This window comes from Centrocercus urophasianus, unplaced genomic scaffold, assembly GCF_019232065.1.
Source record: "Centrocercus urophasianus isolate 14NV4802_14NV808 unplaced genomic scaffold, USGS_Curo_1.0 seq_14, whole genome shotgun sequence".
NCBI lineage: Eukaryota > Metazoa > Chordata > Aves > Galliformes > Phasianidae > Centrocercus > Centrocercus urophasianus.
In genome coordinates this window covers 44798626-44818382 of record NW_024884586.1, presented here as the reverse complement: position 1 = coordinate 44818382, position 19757 = coordinate 44798626, and the positions used below count along the sequence as shown (strand labels likewise).

General features: G+C 41.0%; 1 protein-coding gene across 1 annotated transcript in view; it reads left to right on the top strand.

Moving 5' to 3' along the window:
• The window catches only part of AKT1 (AKT serine/threonine kinase 1), a 71528-nt gene that overhangs the window by 40377 nt on the left and 11394 nt on the right, over window positions 1-19757 (top strand). Inside the window, exons 4-11 of the mRNA XM_042813570.1 lie at window positions 3799-3910; window positions 6751-6898; window positions 8466-8597; window positions 8764-8829; window positions 10419-10487; window positions 11217-11342; window positions 12599-12727; window positions 17050-17264. Coding sequence (XP_042669504.1) covers window positions 3799-3910; window positions 6751-6898; window positions 8466-8597; window positions 8764-8829; window positions 10419-10487; window positions 11217-11342; window positions 12599-12727; window positions 17050-17264 — 997 coding nt within the window. The remainder of the gene's footprint in view (window positions 1-3798; window positions 3911-6750; window positions 6899-8465; window positions 8598-8763; window positions 8830-10418; window positions 10488-11216; window positions 11343-12598; window positions 12728-17049; window positions 17265-19757) is intronic.

The window sequence follows — 19757 nt, the reverse complement described above, 5'->3', positions numbered from 1 at the left end:
TGTAAAAGATGATACTTGAGCACTAACTGTGATTTCTAAGTCATACCTGTGCCCGTGTTAAGATAGATGGAATAGAAATGCTGGTACCTAGATAGTTAGTTATGCTCCAGACACCCTGCAGATAAATAACCAATAGAATGTTGTAAATCTGTTAGGTAAGTAGCCTTCGTACTGATTGTAATCTCAGATTACCATGTATGTTTGCCCATTAGGTTATAAGCTCTTAAAACTGGGTAGCTGAGAAGAGCAGTGTATTGTGATAAACAGCACAGAGAGGGAAGGGCTGTTCCTTTTAGGATGAAGGGATTATTTCTCTGGCTGTCCAAAAGGAGGGTGGACTGCAGTGGTTTTGTTGCACAGCTGAAAACATAATTGCTCAACAGTGAGTGCTCCTTTTGGGAGAGGACTGGGTATCTGCAGTCAGGCATTTTTCACAGGGCACAGTATGGCCAGATCTGTAGGCACATTTTCTGAGTCTGCTGCTATTCCAGCCAATTAAATGTAGGTCTCTAACTCAGGGCTTCCACCTCCTGACTTTGGCCGTGCTGAGCTATTTGGCAGAGGGGATCTGCTCAGTGATGCTAGAATAGAAAAGCACCTCAACGCAGTATTCCTTTTTGACTTTCAAACTCTTATTTATTCACCTTTGTTACTTTCCAGCTTGCCTTTTTTATTTTTATTTTTTTTTCCCCATCTCCTTCCTTAAAGAAACCAAACCAGGAACTGGAAGGATGCCTGACATTATTGGTTTAAAGTGTGATGTCATTATATAGGGAGCAGAGTTTGACACTTTCATTGCAAGTAATCTGCCTTTTAGCTTAAGTGCTGGTGAAGCAAATATTGTGACATTTTAGAAAGTCACTGGGATAATAGTAAGTGTCTTTCAAACACAAAATGGTAATTTACATTTGAATGCCTTGGTGTCTATTCCTGTTAGGAACAATTTCTCTGTCCTACTTACTTTAAAAGACCAAACACCAGGAAAGAATCAAGAGGTTCTTTAGAGCAATTTAAATCATTTTTAACAGGCTGCTGTTTATTTGTTACAAATGAAGGATATGTATGCTGTCCTGTCTGACAGGAAAAACTGCCGTCAAAGTGAGTAAATGACCACCAGCCCGTAGATGAAATGTGATGTTTTTATACAGCAGAACCCCAGATGTGCCATGAATCAGACCTGATATTATGTGGAGTCTGTATTTGTGGTCTGCTATAGCAGTGCCTGTTGCTGTACATGATAATAGGAGACAACTTTGGTGCTTCTTGTGCTTACTAACTACAATAAAGACTACAGAGTTGGTTCTAAAAGTAGGAAAAAACCCACTGCTTCCTAACTTGAGTGATAGAATCCATGAGCTGGTTCTTCCCATATGCAGCAAAGTGGAAGCTACAAATTTTTTGAAACCTGTCATTTACAGCCCTTACACTGGTAAAGCAAGTTAAAAATAAAGCCTTCTGCATTTTTTCTCATGTGCTGTTATGATTGAGCAGGGTAATTAGACAGCATATTGTTCACTAAACAAAACATTTCTGTGTGACATACTTGAATTATAGTGGTTATTAACTGACAAATCTCTATTATTCGTCTTGCTGTATGCATTAAAGATTGCTGGATCAGCAGGCTTAACAGATATCGATGAACATTGCTGACTTGGGGGAAGAGCAGTGCTATTTATTTGGTCCCCTTCTGTGACAGACATCTTCTGTGGGTTATTGGGCTGAAATTAAATGGTTAAATTTTAGAGCTCGTGATTAAATCGAAGCATCTATGCCACTTATTCAGGGTATTTATTCTGAGGCACTGAATATGCATCTAAAGACTGTTATAAAAAAGTAAGCAAGCAACACCTCTCAGTTTGTTTCCTTATCATGTTGTACTGGTGGGTAAGTACAGTATGAGTTTTGGATTTGCAGAAGATTAGAAATAGCCTTGTTTTCTTTTGTAAGACTTCAGCCAAATTCAGTATCTGTCGTGTCTGCGTTGTGCAGTTTCATAGGGGACAGTCCCAGCCTTCATCTAGTTGTGTAAAGCAGTCGGGCAAAAACAGGAGATACAGCAAACAAAAAAAAGAAGAGCAGCTTAGCTAAGGTGGCAGATCTTGGAGCAGTTAAATTGCTCAGAACAGGGCCTACTGGGCTGTGCCAGGTCCTGCAGTTGTGTTCAGCATTAGTGGCCATTCTGCAGAAGATGCTGGAGGTGCTGGAAGGCAGAATACAGCACTCTGGAAGCATGACCACGTTGTTTTGTGGAAGTCCTTTAATCTCGGTGAATAAAGGAGTGCTGTTTATCACACTAAAACCTTTTCATGACTCATTAATAAACTTTCTCTTATCTAATTGCTGTACTTTAGTAGGGTGCAGTATAACCTCAGCGTGCTATTAAAGAAAAATTAGATTTTCTTGTCATGAAAAATGCAAAGTTACTCATTGAAAACCTTATAATTCCAGTAGCAAATGAGGCATGAAATATATTGCCAAAATACAGCACCCAAAAACACTGGGGGTAAATATTTTATCTGGGTGCTAATTAAGAGCTTGAATTTAAAACTGAGCACTCTAAATTTTCACAATAATAAAATTAGCCTAACGATACCGGTGGATCCCTACTAATGTGGACCGTTAATCCACATTAATAATCTGGCCATATCCTGTCCTCAGCTTGTGCACAGCTGAATGTGTTTGTAGCTCTGGCAGGAAGCAGAAATTTCTCCTTGCCTTTTCAGTGCCTTCCTTTCACTTGGAAGTTGATTTAGACCCTGAAGACCAAATCACAGTTTGTGAGTTTGTGGTTTCATTAACTGCTAGGAAGAATCGTTAATGGAAGAACACTTCTCCCATTATCCTTCTACTCACTTTGAGTTTGCTTGAAGAGGAACTTTTTAATTAGCACTGGATTTTATTTTAATATAAATCTGGAAACTGTAGTGCCTTGGCTTCTGCTGTCATTTAATCAACCTTCTTCTGGTTTGGTTTGGTTTTGGCTGCTTTATAGTTTGTGTACCCTTGATCAGGTGCCCAAATTTGAAGGGTAAGCACTCATCATATCCTACAAAGCCTAAAACAGAAGATGTGTTTATTTTACTTAAAAATAAATAAATCATGCTCAGCTCTTCAAGGGGCATTTTTATGAAGAATGTGGTATTTTTGAATCTGGCCACGTTTCCTCAGAGGTTCGAGGTGCTGTTTGAATGCTGACAGGGATGACAGTCCATGCAGCTGAGCACAGCTCTCTGCGTGCTGGTTGCAGTAGGGTCTTTTTTGGGTGTTGTTCCCTCTAATGTTTGAGGGCTGAAATGCTTTGTGCCAGAGTCTAATCTCCATCAGAGCGATGAAAAATGACTGAATACACTTTCCAGCAACTCCTTGAAAGCCAAAGGCTGGATTTTGTGACTGGAACATCAGAGGGTGGGAACGTAGAGGCTTGGCTTTAATTTCAGTAGATGTAATTGCTGTGCTATCAGCTGACTTTGTCCATGTGTTGGTGGATGACCTTTGGAGTGTAGGATCTGTGTCTGAATGGTTTCTGTGTCATCACAACGCATTTCTACTTACCTCTCCAGGCAGAGCAAACATGGAGCCTTTCTAAGCAGAATTCGTTCTCAGTGCTGCTTAGATTGCTATCTCACAAGCTATTTATTGGTTTCATCAACACAGTAAATTGTTTCAAGTTGCCTAAAGAAGTACTTACAGAGATTTCAATGGCTGATTAATTGCAACAGTTTGCTAGATAAGAATAAAGACAAATGATTATTTAAACCTGCTTATGTACCATGACTCTTTCTTCCTTGATTGTGGTAGAGTGCCAGCTGATGAAGACAGAACGACCTAAACCAAACACATTTATCATTAGATGCCTCCAGTGGACCACAGTAATTGAAAGAACATTTCATGTGGAGACTCCAGAGGAGCGGTATGTTTCATTCATATTTAATACATAAAACTACTTGCACAAGCAGATGTGAGTGTTCAGCATTAGCAATAAGTCCTTTTCTGAAGCTCTTACTTACCAGGTGATGCACATTCTAGACTGAAAAGTAACAATTTTTGAGCGTCTCAGGTTTAGTTTGTGTTGTAGCACAGAAGGTTCCTTAAAGAGGGGTTGGCTTTTAAGGAGGATATTGTCTGTCACTGAAATGATGTTGGTTTGGATATCCAAAAAAGCCAGGTGTATGTCTGTACCCGCACACAGGTAATTATTTCTGGAAGGTTGGGCTTCATTTCTTACTGGGAACTATGTGGTATGTGAAGTGTTTCTGACCTGGGAGTTTCGGGAAGGATGAACATGAGTGAAAGAGATGCAAGCAAAGTTGAGTTGTGTCACAATGCTGACCTTTTAATTTCTTTTCAGACTCCTTGTTTTTAAAGGAAAAAATGTTAGTAGTATCACTGCTGATTGCTAATGTTTTATGCAAATTAGATAATAAAGGTGATAGTTATCTGCTGCAGGTGCAGATTTCTATTTCAGCTGTTAGGAAACAAAGCTAAGAGCATGCATCCTGTGCTCTCATCATTAGAGAATTGATCTCTTAGCTCCTAACAGAAGAGACTTCCAGCACAGCTACTCTACAACTACAGAGTATTTAAATATTTACTTGCTCTTCAGGAACTGAACTTAAATTATTCCAGTATCATTGCCCTAGGGGAAGGAGTATTTTAAAACCAGGGTCCTCCCTAGATATAACACTGGTATGTGTCTGATTTTAACGTTCCTTGCTTTTTTGTCCTGTAGCCTTTATGTGTAGTGATTTAAAGACGCTTCTTGTTTATCGCTTTTGATTCTATCACAGTATTCAGAAGAAAGTGAAATCAAATTAAAGCAAAGAAAAATAAACTGGTCCTTGTTTCGTTTAGTAGCTTTGCAGTCACTGACCCTAAAGTGAGTGAATAACAGTTTCCACTTGGGGAAATTTCAGTCTTGTTTTGTTCGCTCCTAGCCAATGGAGTCAGCTCGGTGATGCTTCAGATCTTGGGCATTAGTCACCTCTGTTGTGTACACTTGAGATGTAAAAGCTGAAGGTGAAATTCTGGTATCCCAGAAATCAGAGATTGACTTCAGGAAGGCCATGATCTTAACTAAGTCAGTAATAAATCCTGAAACAGAAGCTGAGGTAGCCTTTAGCTTCTCTCTGCCAGTTCTGAATAACAAACATGACTTTTAAATGAAGGACTACATTTGTGATTTTTAGTGAAGGAGTCTCTGCTGGGAGCATGGGAGAACATCCAGAACTTCCTATGTTTAGCATTACCTTACTGCCCCAGAGAGGGCTGGATAGCATTTGTTGAAGAGCATTTTGCAGACACATCACATAGAAGAGGTGATTTTTTAATTTTTTTTTCTTTATCCCCAAACTGGTGATTCTGTACAGCTGTCTTACCTCTTGGAGATGAGGGAAGATTTCCTAGATTTCTCCTATATGTGTGAAGTAGAAATGGATGCTGTATTAGTCAGGCAAAATCCCCCCCAAAACCTGAATGGGCCATAAAGAATCTTACACGTAATCAGTGCAGATTGTGTTAGAATCTTATTTCAGGTACTTTTCCTATGGGCTTCGGTCCCTGTGTGGAATACTTTGCTTTTTTCATCCAACAAAAATTGCAATTCAGATGGTCAGGCATGATTTTTTTTTTTTTTTAATCTGGTATTTCATCATATTATTTCATACAGCCAGTGAAAAAACATTGTGACATTGCTTAGGATGGTATGGCTTCTCCTGTACATTGCTGATCATGCGTGGCGTTGCTCAGCATTGTCTACTTATTTATATTCCTGCTGTCACGAGAGTAGTTTACCTGTGATGTCCTAGGAAGAAGAGTTTAGCCAGTGCCCCCCAAATTCCAAGTAGACCACAACATGCTGTTCCTTAAAGATGCAGAAGACACAATAAAAAATGGTAAATTCACGTAGTCCACAAAACGTCTCTTCAGCCCCTGTACACCTTACAGGTTTTCCCAGAACCCTGATAAACACTGGGTTATGTTTTGTGATCAGTGCATTTGCAGTGAAATGAGGTGAATGCCAAAAACTTTAACTTGAGTAGTTTTCAAAGGTATGAAATTTCATAAAGTTCAGTGCAGGGAAGATGGTCTGCATAGGTGTTAAAGGGGTCAGTAGCAGAGCAGCAGTTGCTGAAATGGCCCTGGGAACTTTCTTGTAACCATACCTCTGTCACTCTTTTTGCTGACACTCTGCTGAACTTTTTACAAAAGAGCTGCTGTCATCCATCTATCCAAGAGAAGAATAACTTAAACCTTTTCCTAGAACATTCCCTGCTGTTGAAACTTGGGATATGTGTGTGAAGAGGTGGCATAGTGCCCCCAGCAGTTTGATATACGTGTTTCAGTGCACTGTAGGAATGGAAGAGCTGTATTTAATTGCTTGTGCTGTGTGGCATGGGATCCTTCTACTTCTTGGTTTTGACAAGTCTGCTTTTGTTATGTGAATCTCTGTATCACTAGGTCATATCTTGACCCAGTGACTGACAGTGAATTAGAAGTCTTGTGTGCTAAAGAGTCTTAAGTTGATATGGAGTGTTGGGACTTCTGCTGCCTTTTATTTTCTAGTGATGAAGACATGGCCTGAAAGTGCTCTTGAAAATGTATTTTTATAGTGCTTGAAAACACATGATTCAGTGTACATTGCATTGGTGTGTTTGAGAGCATTAATTCTTCTGTATTCCTTGGAGACCCTTGCTGTGGCCAACAGTAATCTGGAGTTGCAAGTAACAGATGTCACTGCTTGTATTTTTCCAGGGAAGAATGGACAAAAGCCATCCAAACTGTAGCAGACAGCCTTAAGAAACAGGAGGAAGAGATGATGGATTTTAGATCTGGTTCTCCTAGTGATAATTCAGGTGCTGAAGAAATGGAAGTTTCCATGACAAAGCCAAAACACAAAGTGGTAAGCAAGCACAGCAGGAATAACCATAAATTTTAGGTCTTCTTGAATGTAGACAAGAAGCAACCATCAAGGCATATCTGTTCCTGTAACAATTACGCAGTTTTTGTAGATGTGACTTCTGGATGAAGCAGCTGTCAGAGATGAGGAGGTACCAATCAAAGCCTGACTGGGTTTGTCAGCATTCTAAACTTGGATATAATGCTTCACTTCTAAGACAAGCTTAGATATAGAAGAAGTTTGCCCATTTTCTTGTGGTAACAGAAACTGAAATTGTAGCTTCCACTGTACCTTGACTCTGTGTGAACTCTGTGCGCTGTGTTGTTGCAGGCTACTGCAGTATACACCAGTATCTGCAGTATGCAGATTTAGGGTGGATCCAGAGGGTTTGATTTCTCTGGGTTAAGGCCCTGGGTTTACTGACAGCCACTGATATGTCTGTCCATAGTGTTCATAGAGCTTGGGTTTTTGCATCAAGTAGAGTAATGACTGAATGGGCTTGCATGGCACAGTATGTGCCAGTGTAGATTCTCTGCCCTTTGGAGTCCTTCTGGACATCTTCCTTCAGCCTTTTCTCTGCCCTATCTGTGCTTCTTATTTGGGTTTCCATTTTCCGAAGAATTCCCATTGGCAATTGTAATTGAAAATTGATTTAACCTTCTCCTGTGCAAATGCCACGTCTGGATAATACCAAAGCATTTCTTTGTGTCCTTGTCTCACTATTGTCATCCCCCGTTACATTCATAATTTTGCTTCAATTTTGGCAGAACTGTTGAAATTTTTAAAGATAAAATATGAACTATCCACCAGAGGCTGGTCTGTATGTCTGCCAGCCTTGTGTCATGCTCTTGGTTTTAGACTGGTGTGGGTGACTGTTTATGTGTCACTCTGAATTGTAGCTGCCATTAGCCTTCTGCATCCTTCACCGAGCAGATACAAATCTTTCTGAGTGCTGACAAAGCGATTGAAATGTCTGTAGAGTGATAATATGCTAAGTAGTGAATGAGTTTTCTGTTAGCAGGCAGTTTATGGTTTTTCTTGGTTTGATTATGTTTCATAAGTGTACTGGTACTCATGAACCAGGCCAACATGAAAGCTGGGGAGTGACTTTTTGTAAGGGCATGTAACAACAGGAGGAAGGGAAATGGCTTTAAAGTGGAAGAGGGCAGATTTAGACTAGATATTAGGAAGAAATTCTTTATTGTGAGGGTGGTGAGACACTGGAACAGGTTGCCCAGAGAGGCTGTGGATGCCCCCTCCCTGGAAGCATTCAAGGTCAGGCTGGATGAGGGCTTTGACCAACCTGCTCTAGAGGGAGGTGTTCCTGCCTAAAGCAGGGAGGTAGAACTAGATGATCTTAAAGGTCCCTTCCAACCCAAACCATTCTGTGATTATGATTCTATGATTATGATTTCTATGGAAGAATCATTTCTACTTCTGTTTTCAGCTAGGCAAAAGTGTTAATGCATGCACATAGGGTTCTTACAGGAATGAGAAATCTTAGTCTGAGAATGATGTACTTATTGGTAGTTCATATAATTCAGTTCTTATTTATCTGTGTCATTAACAGACCATGAATGAATTTGAATACCTTAAGCTACTGGGAAAAGGCACTTTTGGAAAGGTCATTTTAGTTAAAGAAAAAGCAACTGGACGGTATTATGCTATGAAAATTCTGAAGAAGGAAGTTATTGTAGCAAAGGTGAGTAGATGGGAAAGTCGGGAGTGTGGTTCACTCTTGCTGTAGCCTTCTGGAAAGTCATAACAAGGGTACTGTGAGCACTTGTAATAATTGCTCCAGTAGTGTTTGAAATAAAGCCCCTGATCTGCAGAATCACTGCAGTGATTTCCCTCTGCCTGTGTTTCAGGATGAAGTAGCACACACGCTGACGGAAAACCGTGTTTTACAGAACTCACGGCATCCGTTCCTAACAGTAAGTGCTTGTGCCTTTATTGATTGCAACTTAACATCGTGACAACTGAGACTTTCCTTATTTTTGGTTGGTTACACAGTGATCTGTGTTTTTAGAGCAGGTATATATTCTTGTATGTTTCATTTTTGGGTAGCATAAATTATAATCCTTTCTAGAGTTTTGTGGATCAGATCTTCAGTGCCTCTTGAAATCAGAGACTTTGTATTTTCAGGATGTGATTTCATATAATGGCTCACCTGTATCTCTTGAGAGAAGTATTTGCTTTCCCTGTCCTCCAAATGCTTGCTGTCCTCTGTGACAGAGACCAGGATGACTCAGACCTTGTGACACATGAGTTCAGGGTTACATAGTGGGAAAAGCTCTTCAATTTTTCTTTCCTTTTCAAATTCCCACAAACAGCTCACTGTGCAATCAGAGCTGTTGTGGTGCCAGCAGAAGCGTGGGGGTGAGACGGGAGAGCAGGACCGTGCTTTATCTGTTGCTTTCCATTTAGATTGGCTAACTGTTAAATGAAGCTGTAGCCTCACTTTACAACTCTAGCAGTCTCTCTGGATTGAGTTCTAATTCAAGACTTTGTAGTATTCATTACAAGTTTGCTTTGAATCATTTCCAACCACTTCAGGCCTCTAAGAGACCTGTGTAGTATCCTGGTGTTTTCCTTCATCCAGATACACTTGAGTTTAACTGGAATTTAAACTTTTTAAGTGTGACTTCTGGAAGTAAATATTAGCTGAATTGAGTATAATCAGTTCGTGCTTGCTGACATGTCTAGAACCTGATTCTCCCTTTCTTTTGCTGGTATAAAAATGATTTCATTAATAATGAAGATGATGATGATACCACATGTGGTATTTTCTCATTGCTTTCATAAACCCTAAAGTCCAAAACAAGGGCTGTCTTGAAGTCAGTTAGGAGAGCAGGTTGTGACCAAGAAACGTAAGACCATGGCAAACAAGTTGGTGTTACTCTTGCTGCAGGAGTACCCATGACACAACTGTGCAAAGGCACCTTGTGACACTCCATCACACCCTCTGTCTGATCTGTTTTTGCAAATTGCTCACAAGTGCATATTGATAGCATTGCTCAATCCCCTGGCAGGCTGTCAACAGAGAGCAGTTGCAGTGAGCAGGGCAGAGACCAGGGGGCTGGTGTCTGTAAGTGCACTTGTTTCACACTAATGGGCTTGCAGCCAGCATGGCAAAACTTTGTGCTCTTGGATTTGGCTGTGGCCCGTTGTCTGAGAGATCAAACTGGGAGCTTGTGGCCTGTGAAGGATATTTCAGTGCCACTGCCAGTGCATTTTGTGCCATTGTAATGGGTTAGGGCTTCTCACAACATTATAGCATTACCAGTAGCTTCTGCAAGGGATTTTTTTTTTGCAATGTTGCATTAAATATATTTAATAAAATAAGTTGGCAGTGGATCAGCACTCAGCTCAAATGAGAAACTGCGAGTATTATATGAGAGTCAAGGACAAAAAGTCCACTGAAATCTTATCTTTTGTCTGTCTGTGATTCTGAAAACTTATTCAGCATGCTTTTTATAACTGTCTGTGTGATCACCTGAGTTTTTGTTTAAATCTGTTTCAGGCTTTAAAGTATTCCTTTCAGACACACGATCGCTTGTGTTTTGTTATGGAGTATGCTAACGGAGGGGAGGTAAGGGAAATGTAACAATGTTTGGTATTGTAGGATATTCCTGTACTAGTATTAATCGTGCTTGGCATTGTTCAGCTAAGGTCTGTGTTTGCATTTCTATATTATCCAAATAATAAATGCATTTGCATTTCTAGTTAATCCAAATTGTCCCAGCTAAACAGAGCTGTCTGCAGTTTTAACTAATGTTAAGAATTAAGACTCGTATTTCTTCACTTTCAGTAAGTGCAGGTTGGGGTGTAGGTATGTATTTTACACATGACAACAACATACTTTAATCTGACAGTTAGTTATTCAGAAAAGCAACTTGGTTTCTGTTTGCTTTTCAGGTAGGTTTTAATACTTCTAGATGAATATTATGAGCACATCACTATGGAGAGAATTTGAAGTGCAGCAAAATGCTGTTAGTTAAGATGGAAAAGATGAAATACCAACATTTCTCTAAACTGAGCCATAAGATAGTTTTAATATGTAATTGTAATTTGATTAGAAGGTTTTATTTTCTGTACACACAAGAAAGTGTAGCTCACAAACTAGTTATCAGCATGCATCTGTGAATATGAGTTATAATGCATTGTTTATGATGGTTTTTAAAACACTTGGGAACTCAACTGGATGCAGATGGGAAGGGGTTTTCTCTTAGGTAACATCAGGTGCAGGATGGCCTGCGAGGTGTTAGACGTAACACAGAAACGTTCACAATGTAAACGTGAGACACTGTTGGTCTTGTAGTTGTTTTTCCATCTGTCGAGAGAGCGTGTGTTTTCTGAAGACCGGGCGCGTTTCTACGGAGCTGAGATTGTTTCAGCACTGGATTACCTGCATTCAGAGAAGAATGTGGTCTACAGAGATTTGAAGGTACGGAGAAAAACAATTTCAGAGGCTTTTTGGATTTGGGCTTTTGGTTTCTTAGTCACAGAAGTAAGTGAGCCTTCACTGTAAGAAAGCCTTCTCTCACTGAAGTTTAACATAACTGTTATTGCAGCTGTCGGGTTTGACTTTACAGGGTGTCTAAACACCTTTGTAGCATTAGAGCTTGTCTAATGCATTTATCAGGGCTCTGGCAGTGTTTTGGAGAATACAAAGAGCGTTTGAGCATCGTGGGTTATGTTCTCACCTGACTGCTTGTTCCAAAAGAAACCTTTCTGGCTTCATGTGTGATGAAATACAATTCTGGACTCTTCATGCCAGGTCTTATCAGATACGTGCAAATTCACACTTGTGTGGATGTTGTTCTTCCTTTCAGTCTGCTGTGCATCACTATCTTCATAGTACCTTCTTGCAGAGAGAAAATTGCATAAAGTTCAAATGGCTTATGTTTGGGGAGCAGAGAGGGAAAAGCACCGAGTAAGAAATCTCAGGGAAAACAAACTAGGGAAGTTCTCAAGGGTATTGCAACAGCAAAACTGGTTTTCTGAGAAGTGTTTTCAGGAGAGAATGAGGTGATGCTACTGGGAGCACGCAAGGTAATATTTGCAGGCTACTTCAGAGTTCTTTTAGGGATTCCTGCTGGAATTCTGTATCCCATATCGCTGTGATTCCTTTGAAATTGCACTTTGTTTCATGCATAGTTGAAGCTCTGTCTTGAAATCTGGATGGCCTTGTTCAAAATTGGTAGTGCAAACTAGAATGAACAGATGTACAAAACGATTCCCATATCAAGGGTATCTGACAAACGGTTCCTTAAACTTACACTCATTTACTTTCATTCATTTACAAATCTTTAGTAGTGCAGAGTATTTTATACAGTCACTTAAGAATAAAAGCAGGGATGAAGTCATGTGAGAAGTAACAATGCGTTATTTTTAAAAGAATCTGGTGTTCTGTTGGTGATAATATTTTGGAAGCACAAATATGTTTATATTCTGTATCTTTTTGTATATATGACTGGTTACCCAAAGACTGCAAATGAGTCACCTAATGCTCCCTGAAGGATTAGGGAAAGTGATATAAATGCATATTTACATCACACGTGCTTTGGCAGCTACTGTAATTCAGACTCCAGTGAAAACATGTTTCAAAACTGTAATCAATCTGCAGAAATGGTTTTTATTGACTTGCTCAGGAGCAGTGTATGTTATATCTGATGTGTTTCCTTTGGGTTTTCTTCTCAGCTGGAAAATCTTATGCTGGATAAAGATGGACACATAAAAATTACAGACTTTGGACTATGTAAAGAAGGCATAAAAGATGGAGCAACAATGAAGACTTTCTGTGGCACTCCAGAGTATCTTGCACCAGAGGTCTGTTTACATTGGCTTTTCTACAAAATCATATTCTTAAATGCCATCCATGACAGCTTTACCAATCCGTAATGACTCCTATTGTTATTGTGTTCATACAGCACTACTGTCACATAACACACACTCCAAATCTTTTATTCATCATTCTGGGACATACCAGAATGAAGATGTGTGATAATTTCCAGATGTGGTAGCATTTTCCTGTTGCTCTAGGGAATATTTACATTTTAACAGAGGAGTGCTTGCTTCTTGTGTCAGAAGTCTAATTTAAACAAAACAGCACAAAAACTTGTACAAAGGAGCAAGCTCTTTTTTCAGTGTTCAGCACTGTGTATGTTAAAAATGCCAACTGCTTCATGGCTGAAAAGGTCTTCCTCAGGGTTGATTTATTAAGAAAATAATCACAGAATCATAGAATGGCCTGAGTTGAAAAGGACCACAGTGATCATGTAGTTTCAATCCCCCTGCTGTGTGCAGGTCGCCAACCAGCAGACCAGGCTGCCCAGAGCCACATCCACCTGGCCTTGAATGCCTGCAGGGATGGGGCATCCACAGCCTCCTTGGGCAACCTGTTCCAGTGCGTCACCACCCTCTGTGTGAAAAACTTCCTCCTAATGTCTAACCTAAACCTCCCCCATCTCAGTTTAAGACCATTCCTCCTTGTCCTATCACTATCCACCCTTGTAAACATCTGTTCCCAAGCAGGGAAGCCCAAGCAGGGAACTAGAATCCCCAGGCATACATTTTGGGGGCTGTTTTTTCTACAAAAAGTGTTGTTGCAAAGCATAAAATCCAAATCCAAGGTTGTAATATTCATCCTGGAAATAGTTCTTTGGGAAGTTGTGCAACACAGGTGCTGTTAGAGCAGTGAGTTAGTGAAGGGCAGATCAAAAGCGAAATTGTGTGATAGAGAAGATGTATACGTGGTATTCTGCAGGCAGATGCTGGTTTTCTCTGCCTACGCTCTAACCTGTCTGGAAGCAGTTGCTGTATTAGCAGGGCACAGTGCCTGAGCTCATGCCCCATGCCTCACAGAAGGGCTCATTGCCTGCACTTTGCCATTTACCTATGGCGTTAGGGCTGCCATCCAGCTCAGAGCGCAGGCAGGAGCAAGTCTTGGGCTGCCAGCAGATTAGGTATTGCAGGCACACCCAGGATGTATTCTTTCTCCGAGGTGTGCATTGCAAACCTTCCTTGAGTTGAAAGTACGCAGAGGTACAAAGCACAAAAGACCGAAGTGGAGGAGGAATATTGCTGTGGAGAGCTGATGTCGCTGCTGATCAGTGCTTTTGCAGCTTGCGTGGTGGTGGCAGTGGAGGCAGTTGTACGCTCTCATATTTTTGTTTTAACTACCAGCTGCTCTCAAGGGCCTGCAGTCTTCGTAATAATGAGGAACGTGGGCACCTGTCGAAGTAGCTTGCAGCAAAGAGGTGGAGCCAGCTCTCCATGGATCACTAGAAGTCTTCAGTATTTCTAAATGGGGCCCGTGCAGCTCAATTTGAGATGCGCTGACGCAGGGAGTAATTAGCAGCACAACAAAGAGTATTTTTTGTTCATAAACATGGCTTTTATTTGGTGGCTCTCCTCCTAAAATCAATGGCTGAACTTCAGTTTCTCATCGAGGATTTTGTGAGGTGATTAAGAAGTACTTGTTTTTTCTTAACTTGGCACGTGGCAGTTCCCTGTGTAGGTGGTTATTTTTTCAGTTATACTGTTTGCTGTTGTTTTTCATATTTATGACAAGTTGGTTCTTCCAAAACCCTGAAGGACAAATCCTTCTGATTAACCCAGCTCTCTCCTTTGCTTTCAAATCCGTCTGTGAGCTGGAGTGTTAAACTCTGGAGGCTTTTGTCATCTGGTTGATAGCATGCAAAAAATCTGGAAATTGTGTGTGAGTGATGTTCTGTGCATTTAAGGTCAAACATCCTTAAAAGCAGAGGCCTCGTTCTCATTATCTGTGTCTGTAACTTGAATCTGGTGAGCAGCCTGTTTGTACAGTTGCTGCATAGTTGTTTTTAGGTTCATATTGGAATCTTGTGCATGGATGACAGTGACTGAACCATGTCAACTTTGATGTGTCAGATATATCAATGACTGTGATGTTTACAGCTGTTGTGCCTTCTCTTTCACATTCCATCTCACAGCAGTCTAGAGCTGCTTGTTAGGGATTGATCATCCTTTAAGTGAAATGACCTTGTTATTTCACTGCTGTCCTGCACGTTGCAGTAAATCATGGGTACGTGTAATACCTTTTGCATTAAGGTGTATTTTTAATACTTGCACCATTACTCTGTTTTATGCAATTACAAGTATGAGCATTTGTGTGTTCACATTCATGATAAAGCACTTTGAAGAAATTAGCATTTTATATTCCGTTTGGAATTAATGGAGGAGGGGAAAGGCTCGTAGTTAGCAACCTGCACTACAATGCATTTGTAGTATCCTCTCTACAGTGATGTTTGAATTGCTCTGTGCCTTTTGAAAGCACCTGTAGCACTGCCCATACTACAACCAAAGCGCTGGTAGTGTTTTGCTTTCAGTCCCCTCCTTTCGTAGCTCCTGCAGCAACCTATAAATACACAAGCAGAGACCCCGGACAAATTTATTTTAGGTAAACTCAAGCAGGGCAGCGGGAGCAGGAAGCATTGATTGGAAGTGGGGCACTCTGTGCAGGAGCTGCACAGTCACACAAGGGCCACGGTGCCTGGGGAAGGCTGGCTCCTGGAATCCTGTCCGGCCGGCAGCTGTGTCGGCCGTATACAGATATGGGGCAGCTGCAGAGCCAGCTGTCGTTTGGTGTGAATCATACGGCAGGGGATGCTGTAAATAGACCAGCGTGGGGTAATCTAATACCTGGCAGCCTTTTGATTTTTACTGCAGGCCCTTTCCCTCGTTCAGATAATTAAGGGGAATAATTAGTGAATAAAGAGAGGCGCAGCGCAAACAGTTGTTCCAGAGAGTCTCAATATTTAAGTTTTGCACACACACAAAAATTTCTGAAGGTTTTCAGGAGGTTCGGATCCTGCTTCTGTTAAAGGGAAAGCTGCCAACTTCAACTGACTCTTTCACCCTTTTAGTTTTGAATGCAGAGAATTCTGTACTTCAGCAATGTAAAATTCACTCAGCCGCCGTGCACTGAGAGGGAATGGAGGTGGCCTGGCAATGGTTTTGACTCTTGGTGACAGTACACAGTTCAGTGCAGACCTGTGAAAAGACTGAAGATGACAAGTAAAACCTGAGGACAGGGTCTGGAATATGAGACTGATGGTGTCAACTACAGACGACTATATTGGAGACACGAAGTCTGGGGAAGTGCTCCCAGCATCCACTCCATGAGCCACAAAACGTTCCTGATCTCCTCAGCAACTGTTGGTGCAAAGGATGAGGAATGCAGTGTGAAAGTACTGCTGTGGAGCAAGGGCACTGCTGAGCCCCGAGGCCCTGCATTAATCAGGGATTTGTTGGGTAGAAATGCCCAGGGGAGGGGAAAAATGAATGTGCTGAATCCCTTCTGCTGTGAGAAATGGAAGAAGCTGAAATGAGGGCCTTCAGTGTTGGAGCCAGTGTGGAAGTCCCACTGGAGGGTGGAAGGGAAATATTTCACTTTGGCTGCCATTTTACAGCCTTGCAGTCGGTCAAGTGTTAGGAGGGGAGTTCTGGCTCTTAGGGCTGAATGTGGATTAGTCATTTGGTGTGTGTGGGTGGTCTTTTGTGATTTGCAGAGTAGCCCTTTGAGTAGGAGCAGGTTAATACAGAGATGATTGTAATGATCAGTTTGATTTTCAGTTTGTTGCTTCTGAAGTAACAGACCAGCGGGCTTTTTTCCTCTTCCCAAAACGGCTCCTTGATTTTATATTCATATATATATGTATATATATACTGTTCCAAATAGGAGCTCATTAAAAAAAAATAAAATATATATATAGATATAGATATATAGATATAAGATCCCATTTGGAACAGTTTGTGATGAATAAGTGAAAATTCAGCAGCTGGCTCTGTAATGTGAGAACTGTCCTCAGCCTTTGGGCTTTCAAAGGTTCTGCTTACCATCGATGCAGTGAGAGGGGGGAGGGTTGAAGAAGGAAGAGAACATTGCCATAACATGCACACTTTCTTCTCTTCCCCACCTTGCTCATCTACAGTGCTCTTTTGTCTCTTGACCTTTGTTTTCAAGGAGGATCTTCTGAAAACACTCTGTGCTAATAGATTCAGCTCTGTAACACGAGAACATGAATTTGCTGGTGTAAATTTTGCCTCTTGAGTTCTGTGTTCATTCCCAACATAGAAATGTATTCTAAAGCCTCCTTACCTTTCTGCAGGTGCTGGAAGATAACGACTATGGTCGTGCAGTGGACTGGTGGGGATTAGGAGTTGTGATGTATGAAATGATGTGTGGCCGGCTCCCTTTCTACAATCAGGACCATGAAAAGCTCTTTGAACTCATCCTTATGGAAGAGATTAGATTTCCACGCACTTTGTCACCTGAAGCAAAATCTCTCTTGTCAGGTTTGCTGAAGAAAGATCCTAAGCAAAGGTGAGGCTTTTTCTTAATGCTGGTGTTTTTAAACACTCATTCCCTCAGAAATAGCTAAATAAATCAAGGAAATACATCTTTTAAAGCCTTCACAAAAACGTTAGTAACTGTGCTGTGTAGAGGTGTGCCTGTGAAAGGGAGCTGTCTTTTTAGACAAGTGACTTAAAAGTGGCCGTTCCTGTACTGCCATTTAAATGATCCATATCTCCACCATTGAGAAGCAATTGAAGAGGATTCTGCACAAAGGAGACTGAATGCACCCATGCCAGTCTTTTTGTCTTTAAAAATGAGGAAGGTATTTTGGATGAAATTGTGAATTTGTTTTTAACTGGTTCAAAATTATCATTCACCAAGTAGAGCTGAGAGATGTAGCACACAGACCTATTCAGATTCATCTTAACTTTTGACTCAAGCTGGCTTGCAGATGGCAACATGAAGCAGTTTTGTTGTTCAGAAGACCGAATTTCAGAGCTCTATGGCTGCCAGCTATAGCTTTGGACAAAGCAAGTTAACCTTGCTTTTGGTCATAACTAATCTGATCGTTGCTGTGAGTTATCAGCTGCTCTACAGTAATTGTTTTACCATCTATCCAAGTTCAGGCTGCTTACAGTAAGCTTTCTGAATTTTCTGTTCAGTCTGTGCCAGTGATCTATCATCCTGCTTTGGACAGCAGGTGGTGGTGTTCGTACCGTGTTTGTGGTAGAGTTCATACTGTGCTTTAATCTACTTTTCCCATTTCCTCCTTTTGTTTTAAAAAAAAAAAAGTAGCCTATGTCTTAATACCAAACAAAAACAACATCAACAAAAAAGAAAACTCCAAACCCTTAATGGCTACCAAACAAAACATAACAAAAAATAGAACAGGATCCAAAAAGGATGTTGACCTTTGCACCAAGGGTAAACATCACTCTGAAAACCTGCTATCTTGTCAGCCCAGACTCTTTTTAAACAAGCGAAAATAGTGACTCTGAACCTTCCCACCATAAAAGAACCCAAGCTCAGAAACCTTTCACACGAGATGTAAGTAAAATGTTCCAGTTTGCTTTCTGATGTTTGTTAAGTTTGTGCATACACACACACACATGTAACGTGAAAATGCTTTTTGCCAGTTTGGAATTTCTTAGAGCAGGGATTTTTGTCACGAGAGTGGACTCCCTCCATCACTACTTTTGATTGTGTGATGGATGAGCAACCCTCTGGTTACCCTGCCCAGCAAATGTGGCTGCAGCCCCTGCCAGCAGGATTCCTGTCTAGGAAAGTCCTGGGTTAAATACAATTGTGACCCTCTTGTAGCTTATTCAGGTGGGGCCTTTCAATCTCTGGAAACACAAGCAGCATCTGCTGTAATTTGTTCTTAAAGGAGCATCTCTGATGAACCAAACTACAATTTGTTTACAAACAAAGAACGCCCACTTGTTTCTAATTGCAAGGTTTTTCCAGTGCCAATAATTACTCCACAATATGCTCATTTTGTACAAATAGCCACTTCTTCACGTGTGTCTTCAGCAGGCTTGGAACCAGTGATGCTCTGATATGTTGGACAGATGATTTTCATGCTGCTGATAGAAATAACTATAGACTAGAGAAGCCTGCACACATGCCTGCACCTTGCTAATTACACTCGTGCCTCCCAAGCTTTTTGGATTGTGGACCATTCCTAAATATTGGTTTCTCACCAATTGCTGTTCACCCAGCTTTTTAACTGCAGTTGGGATTCTGCAGTGCACTGCACCTGGTGGTGTTGGGCAGCAGGGAGAGCTGAGCTGGGGGCACTGGGGGTGGCAGTCCTGAATCCTGCCCTGCCCTTGTAGTGTTATGGGTTTTACTGTCAGCTGTTCACACGGTGTGGTCTGTGTTGGGGCGCCTGGGAGACGTGGTGATTGACTCATGATGAGGTCATTCAGCCATGCTAAAGGAAAACACCCAGATAGCCACAGAATACAGTCAATTGAAATTAAATAATGTGCAGCAGTCCATTTCACATTAGCCTGGTGATGATATTTTGGGGAATTTGTGTAATTCAACAGAAATCCCCTCCTCAGCAAAGCCCAGTGATTGGCAGAAGTTGGCTTCGTTGTAGTGTCTGTGGCAGAAAACATCATCACTGGCATTTCAGGTACTGCTAGTGGGCTCGAGAGTGGGACAGAGAAGATGAGCAAAAGGAAAATGAAACAGGGGCATATTCTCCTTTCCAGTAAAATCCCCCCAACCCCCCAGAAAAAGTTGAAATAACGAAACTCTGCGTAAATCGTAAATGAATAATGACCAGAGTTGGTGAATTAAATCTTACAAATTACCTTTTGTACGTAAGCTGGAAATAGAGGAGCAGTCTTAGCATTCTGCTTTCAGTAATAGCAGCTCCCAAGCATATGGGGAAAATATGAAGAACAATAAATTGCATTCTGCTTTTAATAATGGCTGTTTTCTAAATTTGGTCATATAAAATCCATTTTGTAAGAGAAAAGGAATTTTGAAGTTTCTTTTGGGATTGAT